General features: G+C 42.1%; 1 protein-coding gene across 2 annotated transcripts; it reads left to right on the forward strand.

The window, feature by feature from the left end:
* Nucleotides 1-529: 529 nt before the first annotated feature.
* On the forward strand, nucleotides 530-10,069 carry htr5ab (5-hydroxytryptamine (serotonin) receptor 5A, genome duplicate b). 2 transcript variants are annotated; one of them, XM_047568387.1, is made up of 3 exons: nucleotides 530-668; nucleotides 3,763-4,537; nucleotides 7,142-10,069. In XM_047568387.1, exons 2-3 carry the CDS (start codon nucleotides 3,830-3,832, stop codon nucleotides 7,472-7,474), a joined length of 1,041 nt encoding a protein of 346 aa, XP_047424343.1. In that variant the 5' UTR covers nucleotides 530-668; nucleotides 3,763-3,829; the 3' UTR covers nucleotides 7,475-10,069. The 2 variants fall into 2 exon arrangements, with proteins under 2 accessions (XP_047424343.1, XP_047424344.1); XM_047568388.1 differs by lacking the exon at nucleotides 530-668 and adding an exon at nucleotides 721-877.
* The last annotated feature ends 1,711 nt before the right edge of the window (nucleotides 10,070-11,780 follow it).

An 11,780-nucleotide genomic window follows, 5' to 3' on the forward strand; every position in this document is an offset into this window, starting at 1 on the left:
CACGACACAGATGAGGTCTTTTATTCCAGATGGGGCCAGGAATAAACTCTATTACAAGTTGAACAGAGCACAAAACACAAAGTGGATTTGTACTGCCTTGTACAAAAATACGGATTAATCAGGCGGACGGGAGATATGAGGAGAGAATACCACGGGGGGTGTCATAGGTGGCGGCGAGGAAGTATCACCCAGCATAAAGCAGCAGGATCCACGTCTCCTCAAGAAACCCGTGCTCACTGCAGAGTAAGGCTAATTACGAGGAGGGAACGTTCTCTGAGCAACACGAACACCCCGACAAGAAAGAGAAATCGCCTTCGTGCGCACAAGTGTCTCTAAAAACAAAGCTTTGGCTCGTGTCAGGTGAAGGCGAAAAAAACAAAAAAAAAACAACAAAAAAAAAACAAACAAACAAGAACGCGCAGGAGTCTCCGCCATGGCCGCAAAACGCCGCGTTCATCCTCCGATTGGACTCAGTACCCCCTTCAGACCACTGCGTGGTTCATTCCAGCGCCTCTGTATCCTCAGTACGAGGTGTATTTTTGATGCCATCCACACTGCTCCGAGCGGTTCAGTCTGGACACACCAGCAAAGTGGCATTTCGATGGAGATGTTTAGAATCTGCGGAGACCTTCTGGCGCGGTGCTGCTTTGTGCGTAACTGTTAACAGGGTGAGTTACTGTTTTCTGGATGCGAATGACCGGTCGTCGACTTTTCTTCTCTTGCATCGTTTTTCAGACTCCAAATGCTCAAAAGTGAGGACGCGTTTCTGAGGTGATGCGTAACAAGTGTCTATGTTGATTTCCACCCGTGAGCCGAGACATGTGCGGGTGCCTCATGGGACAAGAGAGCTCCGTGGGGAATTACTGAAATTGAAACGGTAAAGTTTCATCAATAGTGTAGAGCAACACTTTTGTGAGATCTCTTAGAAACTATGCATTACTTAATTGAATTACACTGGCATTGTGTTTTCCCACTAAGCAAGAACCATGTTGTAAATATTTCCAGTTCAGGAACAGCTCCAACCAAACGCAAGGTGCTAAATCTTCTGAAGTGAAATGCCACCCAGTTGAAATATTGCTTTACAATTGTAATACTACACGAGATATTTTCCCTCCGTTCAGCTGCAAATGTCAGCCTCAGGGAAACTCTGCTTGGAAAATAAACGTGTAAAAAAAAACGAGTACACCACCATCTCCGAATAAGGAGCTTTAGACAGAAAATGTCACTGGAACTCTTGCAGTTTTTTACCACATGCCTGCTTGGACACACAGATGAAATTAAGTCCTCAGAGTGTTGTTTCATTTTTTAATTTTTACCCGCAGCCGTGCCTATTCATTCATTCTTTGCTGGTTTAATGTTTTTATTAGGAAGCTAACTGCATAGAAGAGGAAGAAAAACCTGAAATTATTAACAGAAGAAGAAATACAACTTCATTTGGGAAAGAAAAAGAGAAGCTGGCACCAAAAATCAGTGCCTTTGAAATTATGATAAACACCTTGGCTCTTGGTGTAATTTCGCAATTTTCTCCTGAAAGACTTTGAAACTCAGAAAAGATTGCAGATGATTTGATTAATTTTCCAATTAGAAAACTGGATATATCCTGCTCTCTGCAGCCATGTCAGGATCGTGAAAATCCTTCACCGTTTTCATTTTCATCTCTGCCCTCCGAGTAGAAAGTAGAAGACCTCCTGATGGGTAATGAGATGTGAATCACCCTTCGTCCCTCACCTTAAAACCCCACAAGGTTCTCGAGTAAATATGCAGACGACCAGCCGGCTCATGCATGTTTCAAGACGCTGACTGAACCGAATTGACATTTTACAGATAAAAGAAAAAAACTCCTCAGTCTGTGACTCTTGTCAGTCTGAATATTTCTGTCTATAGGTGTTCTCCCCTTCACTCCTCTCCTGTATGCAAGCCTACATTTCTTTTTCCCCCATCTTTCTCGTCTACCTGTTCACAGGGGGAGTGGCAGCTGCCTTTTGAGGCACCTTGCCTGACATGCCAGCGGAGAAAATACAGGAGTGCTTTGCAGAATGCCGCATGTTTGATTGCTTCTTCCTTTCATAAAGCTTGTCCAATTTCATGGCTATTCCGCTTGTTAACAGGAGCGGGGAGAAGAGAGGGCACAGAGGCCGTCGTTGCTGTTCTTGGGTGGAACCTTTGATAGGAGGGCATGGATTGTGATGCTAAGAGACCGTGTCACATGTCACTTACACAAAGAAGCTGATAGAGACATTGTTCGGGCTATTGCCTACTGGGCAGCATTGATGAAACTAAGTGATTGATAACAAGCAAATCAATCTGACACAACCCCTTGGGAGTAAAAGTACACAAGAATAAAGCATTTCACCAGGTTCTATATTGTATTTTTAGTTTTCTCTCTATGGTGATTTTTCTACATCCTTTAGTCATCTAATTATTTCTTTGCTAATATTGCCAAAAGTAATGTTGTTAAAGCCAAGTGGCCATAAGAATATGATACTATTGATTAAGTCTTGCAATTTAAATCCAACCCAATTAGGGCCAATTATTCCAGCAGTATTATATGCATTAGTTAGAATCATTATGGACACTTCAGCAAGAGCCCTGGGGGAAAAAGCCCTGAGCTAGTCATCCAGATATTCTCAATGTAACAAACGCAGACATGCAAAATGAATGATCCTATTTAATATTTAATAGTAGGGCTAAAACTCTTAATACACCGTGTCAGGATAACCGACTGTGATCTGGATTTTAAAGAAGCCTGGGAGGATCGTTAGAGGATGGAGCGGCTCATAGGACCAAAGCAACGGGGGACATTTAAACAGCGCATAAATAAGAGGTCTTGATTAATGATTAAAATTAACATCTTATGAGAAAAATCAGGCACGTCTGAATATGTTTTCCAAAACACCGGGCGTGAAACAGTTATTGTTCCCAGTAATACTGCTAAGCTAGTTATCAAAATAATAATAATAACAATAAATCTTTACAGGTTTTTCATTTGAAGTTTAAAGTGGATGGAATCATATAAATTGACGACAAGTTGGGCTCCTTGTTTAAACTGGATGTAGCGGTTGCAAAACATAAAGATCAATACAAGACTGAACATTTAGCTGTCAGACAGCATAAGAGTTGAGATTCATTGTCTTTGCACTGTTGAACATTGTCTGGTGTAGACTCTCCTGTGAATGCTCTGACAGAGGGTGCACATCAAATCTTTTCTTTCCTGATCCTGAAATGGAGACAATCCTATTAATATAAAGCATCTCTCGAGCAGACAGTTTTATTCAAAGTGACACAACTCTTTTTGCAACCACTTAAAACATCTAACTCCACAAAGCTCAACAGAGATCTCAGTGTTGGATAGAAAATTAGATATTCCCGAATGATCCAGCAACAAAGACTGTTAATTTTGCAACAGAGGGCCAACTTTGATGAAAATCAAAGGCCAGCAGTGGGATGATGAAACTGAATATTTATGATCTTTTCTCGAACCAGAGATGTCACAGAGTACTTTTGAGCGTTTTTAACAGCGGATGAAATTGCACTTGAAAGTTGTAGGCAGGTTGCTTGACTGCCGAAATGAGGAACTCAAGTGCTTTTTACTATAGCAAATCACTAAACTAGCCCTCTTGTTAATGACACAGTGGATTTACATTTCGCTACAGGAAAAGCTACACATGGCATGAGTACTGACACCTTTAGCAGGTGTTGTTGAGAATTATATATTACAATCACATTAAATCAGTGTCTCCCTCTTCTTGTTCCACGCTGCAGAATGCTGTGTGCAGAAACTGTCTCTAAATTGTTTGAGCCCTTGGCTGGGGGGCCGTGAGCAGCTACCATGACGTACCCCAACACCAGCACACTGACAGCTAACTTCAGCGGAGCTTTGGACGGCCACGACTCTGGGGGAAACATCTACCGGCCCTTCTCTCTCTTCAGCGTGCTCACTCTCACTCTGCTGGCGATGCTGGTGGCGGCCACCTTCGTGTGGAACCTGCTGGTTCTGGTGACCATCCTGCGGGTGAGGACGTTCCACCGAGTGCCCCACAACCTGGTGGCTTCCATGGCTATCTCGGACGTGATGGTGGCCGCTCTGGTCATGCCCCTGAGCCTGGTCCACGAGCTCAACGGCAGGCTGTGGAAGCTGGGCCGCGTGCTGTGCCAGGTGTGGATCTCGTTCGACGTGCTCTGCTGCACGGCCAGCATCTGGAACGTGACGGCCATCGCGCTGGACCGTTACTGGTCCATCACAAGGCACCTGGAGTACACGCTGAAGACGCGCAAAAAGATCTCCAATGTGATGATCGCCTTGACGTGGCTGCTGTCGTCCATCATCTCCTTGTCGCCGCTCTTCGGCTGGGGGGAGACGTACTCAGAGGGGATGAAGTGCCAGGTGAGCCAGGAGCCGTCCTACACGATCTTCTCCACCTTTGGAGCGTTTTACCTCCCGCTCTGCGTGGTTCTGTTTGTTTACTGGAAGATCTACAAGGCCGCCAAGTTTCGGATTGGCTCCCGCAAGACAAACACGATCACACCTATGGCTGAGGTAATTATTCATTTTCTTTTTTTTTTTAAATTCCTTTTCCCCACGCTTATGACTCATAATATTATTATCCTCCCGTACCTCCACCTGAAACCGATGCCCTCGACCTGCAAGTACGGATAGCTGTGCATTTATTTATTATTTTGCTGATGAGCTGTTCCACAGCAATCCAGGAAACATAAGTATCTGATGTATGAACATACGGACAAATAATTGAAGCCATCCTGCTCATCTTCAGCAGATTGTAAATGTGCGTAGGCGGAAGGTAGAAGGCTATAAACACTGTCTCCAGCATCTTTAATGGGCCACTGCACCTTCCTGGCAGTGGTGCTTCCTCTAATCAGCAGACACAAAGGTCTAGAGCTGTTCTGCAAGTATGAGCCAATGCTTAATCAAGGAAATTTTCACTGAGAATATTCAGTCACAGCCACCCCAAAACACATCAGTAACAGTAAATGACTCCTCTTTTTGGCATCTTGGAGCTGGTGCCTTTTTTTGTTTGACCTGTGAAAAGCTGCCTGCGAAAATCATTCAGCGTCTGATGATGATGAGAACTCACCAAACTTCTACAGAAGGAAGAATGTTCCACTGACAATACACAGGAAAAGAGCAATTACCCCAAATCCTCAGCATTTGTGTTTGTAAGCGTAACATATATTGGCACAAAATTATGAGCCACTCAGGGTGAAACAATCGCCGAATTAATTAGCACAGTATGTTATTACTTTTACAGGCGTTTATGTCAAGTACAATTATGCAGGCAGTCAGTCTTGCAGCCACGGCAGTGCCTACAGCTCATGTGCTCAATATATGCAGTCAAAGCTCGGTCTCATCATTTCAAGCATACACAAGGCCTGTAAAATGTCCGCACATAACTATGATGTGAGAGGTGGCATCAACATCCAAGATAATAAACCTCCTGCACTCATCCATCAAAAGACTCCCACTCAAACACATATACCCACACATATGCACAAGAAAGAGAGCGCACTGGTGTATCGGTGTGATGCACAGATTCCTGAGCCAGTTGCACAAATAACTGCTTTCCAAAAGCAAGAAAACTGATGGTGTCAGAAAATGGTTCAAGTCACAGCCAACATGCAAAAGTGATGTGATTCTGTTCCTACGTCTTTGAATTAGATGAAAAGCCCCAACAGAATTGCCTCAATTGCTCATTAATGAATGTCTTGGTTAATTTATGTACAAACACTTTGTGCCATCTGTGTAGATCTGACTGCTGGGCTATTTTGGCACTATTTGTTGAGTAACCCCCAGCAGGAAAGGCAGCAACTGTACAAATATTAGCAATAAGCTAGCTAGCGTGATTTGCACCAATTGTGTGTTTAAGAGTGTGTGCATGTGGGCCACATTCGTCTCTGGCTGAAGACATATGTTTTTTTTATTCTTTCTGTTTCTGTTTCTTTTTTCTTTTTTTTTTTACAAGTCTCTCCCTTTTCCCTCTCCTTGGGCTACTTCCACTCTCATGTGGACACATTTTCTTTTGTGCTGAATTGAAGCCCCTGTTTGCTTGACAACCTCACCGTGCTGACATGAATCCTGGTTCTACTTCACCAAAGGCCGAATTTGCAGAATTGCAATTCTGTATAAATCTTTTAATTTTTTTTTAAAAAAAAAGCAGATGTATAAAGTAGTTGTTATCAGAGGTTTTGGACAGAGGCTAGCTGCTCCCTACTCATCAAATTGCTATGCTAAGCAGAGCTAATCATGCTCTGTTTAAAGTTTCACATTTAACAGGCAGATTTGCTATTTATTGTTTCCTTTGTAAACTGAGTAAACAGATTCCTTTATAATTTCTTAACCTTGACAACAAGGCTTCTAGCACAAAGTCAGACAAAACAGACGTTTAAAGGCATATCATCAAAGAATTAATCTGCTTCTACTGAAGTATTCCTTTTAGCCGCTGCACAGTCTATAGAACGCTGATGTGCCTTAAACTACCCCTGGAGTTTCAAGCCTTACTCCCAACAGCAGTATGCTTTTAACTCCTGGCCTCTATCTCATCCGTTATAAGCCCCGTTGACCTTCATTGATTCAACTTAATTCACTCCGAAGAGTTCCTCCATTCTGGTTTAAATCTTGAACAGAACACAGCAGTGCCATGCCAATCGCTTCATTTACGGGGGATGGTTTGTCCTTACAGAGGTTGTGACCTGGGCGACTCCAGTGGCTAAACAGAAACATAAAGTCAGCCTTGAGCTGTTCTAGGCTTCAAACATGGGAGGAGAAAGTCCGCAAATAAACTGTGACATTTTCTGTTTCTCCTTCCTGGCTGTGCGATATGACAGCGAAATGGCACAAAATGGGCTTCTAGATGCAGAATAAACTCTCATTGGTGTGTTTGAGTTTGTATGAAATGAGTGAATAAGCTCCTGCTCGTTGATCCACCTGTTGATTGACACGACTGCACAGAAGCAAATAATCCATCTTCTGTGGATCAGCCCCAAACTGTTCCCTTCAGTAATTGCTTCCCTTTGGCCTACATTGTCACAGATATTGCTTTTCTCGTTCCGGAGCGAACCAGGTTTGTATGATTGATTAATGAGTCGATACTGTAGCTGATTTATGCTTTGATCTGCTGCGTTGCAGGTAAAAGACGAGACGCAACAACCCCAGATGGTATTTACTGTGCGTCACGCCACCGTGACCTTCCAGACCGACGGGGACACATGGCGCGAGCAGAAGGAGAAAAAGGCAGCGCTGATGGTGGGCATTTTGATTGGCGTGTTCGTACTTTGCTGGATTCCCTTCTTCATCACCGAGCTCATCGTCCCTCTGTGCTCCTGCGACATCCCGCCTATATGGAAAAGCATCTTCCTGTGGCTGGGCTACTCCAACTCCTTCTTTAATCCGCTCATATACACTGCTTTCAATAAGAACTACAACAATGCCCTGAGGAACCTCTTCTCCCGGCAGCGCTGAGCCATTCTGCACATTTTAGCAGACAAGCCACACCAGCATGCACTCGGCAGTGTTACATCTCCAGACGGAATAGGACTAATCTGTGACCATCACTCCATCACCCGAGAAGATGGGTGACAACCTGAAACTGTAACCAGAAAAAAAAAACAAACATTAAAAGTGTGTCAGTGTATTTTTTATGTTGTGTTTTGTTTATTAGCAACCTCACGGCTGGACTGAAGCGGGTGTCAGAGCTACTGTATCTACAAAGAGCAGAATAAATTGGTTGTGTTGCGGCTGCAGCGGATGCAGCGGCTGTCTACGTTTTTTCTCTCCGTCATTTCAGGCTTGTTAAGGAGAAAGGCATGTTAATTCCCTCGTAAACACTTTCATCATCGTGTGCGAGGCCGCCGGGCATTAAAGTAGAGCTGGAAGATTTTTTTTTTTCCAGAAAACATGTGGAACCAAATGAAATGAACCCGAGAACTGCAGATTCTGTGCGGACAAAGACATCAAAAGTAAGATTTCAAGAAAGAAAAACGTGGATTTTGTTAAATTGTCATATGGAAAAGATGGATCGGAATGCATTGGAGCTGCAAACTCTACATTTAAGTGCTAAAATGTTCAGAGACCTCCACTGTATAGCTGTCTACTCTCTAGAATCATGTACAATTCATTCAGTATTTTTCTGGATGATGTCAACTCGCTCTGTATTAATACTTGTTGCACATACATCCACACACTCCCATGCCTTTTGTAAACGCAGGAAAAAGTGTTAGAATAAATGCTTTGTGGGGAACGTGCAGTCGCGAGTGATTAAATCTCACCTCAGTTCCAATAACTGGGTGCTGATATAGAAGCCAGGGACGTCCACAGGAATTAAATTAAGAAATGAAATATGGACATATTTGCCCTGAGAAGGTAAAATAAAGTCTGTGACATCATAGCATAGTAGGGGGAATATATCACAAACTAATATCACTGAAGCCTTATTTATGCTCCACCGCATCTATGCCGTGGGTATGTGCAGCTGTGTTGAGTTACTTTGTGTACTTCAAACAATGGCAAATGGAATTGTAAATGTAAATGTTGAACAACAGATACTTTCGCTTTCTTCAGAGCCACAGCTTGCCAACAGAGACCCATGCTGTTCCCTACCTTGGCTACAGCAGTGGCATTGTGCTAAATTTTCAATTACAGCAGGAGACCTCCCTAAAGGGCCCCCACCAGACACAACTGGATCCTGTCACATGCCACTTGTGTGACTCTTTAAACTAGTTAAGTATGACAAAGGTGGACAATTAAAAATGAAAAGGATTACAGTAATACTACTATACAATAATTTTATGTTGCTACATGAACGCTGCTAGTCCAGCCTCAGACCATTCAATAAAATAACATAAAGTAGCATCATGTTAATTTGTTGTTGTTCATGACCTCCGGCAGTGGGAGTTGAGACAGCGCCACTAGAAGCAATAAGTTAAACTATTAACACAAACCAATAAACTAACTGAACTGTACTGTTACTGAAATACACACCTTGAGATTTACCTGTCAATTTAAAAGGCAGTAGAGAGGAAAAATAAGCTAATTTGTATAAAACCCCTGTAATTTTAGTTAACTGGAAATTTTGTCTAGGACCAAGAAAGACAATATTGAATCTGCTCAGTTCCAGTTGTTTGAAATTATGTAAAAACTCAACATAGTGGCATAGAGTGCACACCTCTAACTACAGTATTAGTGTGAACACTCACAACATTATAGGCCAGTTGTCTATGTGGGTATTCAGGCTCTGGTTGTAGAAGGATAAACCAAATTTAACAGGCTCAAACAAAGTCAAGATTCAGTTGGCCTAAATATATATTCCAACTGTGGATCTTTTTTTTTGTCACCTCAGTGGAATCAGTGGGTGAACCTTCATGTTGTTATGATGTAATGAGAGGAAACAAGCGTGAGCAATACATGCTAATGAGCTCCAGTTGGAGAGCAACATCAAAGTTTCTCACCCCATACACGAAAATTTTCCCCTTTTCTTGATAGGAAACAATCCAGTTGTTTAAAGTATCTGATGTCTCATTGTATTTGGTGATGATGAATTCTGCAAATAAAATCAAGGAATAAGTATTAAAAATTATTCAACAAGAGCTATAGCTGTGAGGCTAGCAGCATGCTAACAGCCTAATTCTTATAGTCACTGTTTTAGTTTTGTGTGTCGTATGCTACTGATTAGCACTAAATGCAAAGTATAGATGAGGCTAATAGGAATGTCCTTAGATAATAGTGATTAGACACTTATGGAGTCAAGTCCAATCTTGACCTCACGACGAAAGCTAAAAGAGAAATCGAATGGGTGCATTAGCTACCTAGCCTACCTAGTTTTCACTGCCATAGAAAATATATAATTACAGAAATTATCTTATTTTTGTTACTTTGCAGTTTTTTAGGCTGTTAGACAGTTGCGCAGCGTCTGCCCGACCTTAGCCTGTTGCCTTGATTTGTACTTTATCATATGAAGAGAAAGAAAAAAAGAATTATATGTGAAATAAATCAGTCCACCAATTGTTATGGTGGTTCAAAATGATACTGTGGTCAATAAAGAAATGCATGCAACAAAAAGACGAGTGTTATTACATTTATTCTGCTATGGTAGCTGCAGTACATGACTTCTTGGTTTGAAACCTGAATCACTTATTTACTGCATCCCAAAATAACCACGGGGAAGTAGATTATTCGCCCTTTGCCTATCTTAGGTCTTGTGTGTGATGATCCAGCTCAGGAAATGCAAATTGTGGCATAAAGATGTTATCTACTGTCTATCCCTGTTTCCAGTCAGCTCTCAAAACTCACTTGTGTTCAAACTTAAAAAAAAAAAAAAAAAAAAAAAAAAAAAAGATAAAATGAACAGGATTCTGAATGTTTAACTGTCTCTTTTTTCAGTGTGTGCATGTTCTCTTCCACGGGAGCATGTCATTGAGCAAATGCTTAATTTGTGATATAGGGCATCAAGCTGGGAACCTTGACAAGGACATGAATGAGAATAACAGCTGCACAGGTTGAACCATGAGGTAATGCTGCTAGATATTTGCTAAAGGCTGGCACCTGGAGTTTAAAGTAAGACATAAATAAATGGGGGAGAAAAAAAAATGACGGGGGGAAAATTATTTTACGTCTCAGTCGAGGTAAGAGCTCGTTTTTATCACTGCACAACCACTGGAGGTCATTTTCCAAACAGGCATTGGCGTGTCCTGTCTCTCTGTGGGGCCACTCCACCATGTGCATTTCAGAGCCAGGAGTGGGTCGGCTGCTGTTCAAAGGAGAACATCCATCGGCCAAGACGGCAGGCATGAAAATGTGACTTGGCTAAAATGACTTAGGATTAGAACCAGATGCTTCTGGCAAGGCAAACCTATGCTTGAGTTCCTGGATTTTACAGAAATAGAAGCAACAATCTTCCTCATGACACATGCTCTGTGACATATACCAACCACACTAAGGAAAAATATAACTGTGTTGCCAAGCGGAGACCTGCATTTTATTAAATATGATCACAAGTTGCATACGTGCAATGTTTTTGTACTACATTTCTATTTCATGAACGGAACTGTAACATATTGTTCACCTGTAAAGAAAGACATCACCAGTTTGCCGACAGTATAGCTTCTGATAACAGTTAACCAGGCTTTGGGTAATCAGTGAACTGCAGGTGGCGGAGACCTGTGCTGCAGAGTGACCTGAGAGCACATGATATCCTGCACTGCCAGCTCTCTCTTATCTTGACAACAAAGTGGTTTCGGTCTCTTCCCGTATGACTCTGAGGCGACAGCTCTGTGACTCTCTTGTGGTTCCACGTGTTACTCTGCAATGCCTCTGCTTTATCCAAACACAAACTGCACAGCAGGCTGACTGTGGAGACGAGGATCCTAGGGAGCGAGAAAGTATATGTGTATGTATGTAATTAGAATGAGTGCATCACTTTCTCATTCTCCACTTCACTCTTTGCTGGCTTTTAATTCAGGTTCTTGGGGCAAAACTGAGGTGATTGTGAAAGAGAAAAATTGGGAATTCGAAAATCTTTTTATCTAAGTCGATAAACGTTATTTGCCTGGAAACAGACTTTGGATGAACAGTGAATGAAGACGGGATTTTTAAAGTTTATTCTCTCATATTTCAGTGCACAGACTCAACTAAAAAGTAGACATTTAAGGAAGGGTTTTATTCTGTAACTGTCTTTTTTTTGTAAACACATAAAGTTATCCAAAGAAGACTATGTAATGTCAAAACTGCAATGATGTGCATTATTAATCTTGAGGTTTCACATCTTTTGTTT

The sequence above is a fragment of the Mugil cephalus genome, chromosome 18 (genome assembly GCF_022458985.1).
Source record: "Mugil cephalus isolate CIBA_MC_2020 chromosome 18, CIBA_Mcephalus_1.1, whole genome shotgun sequence".
Lineage (NCBI taxonomy): Eukaryota > Metazoa > Chordata > Actinopteri > Mugiliformes > Mugilidae > Mugil > Mugil cephalus.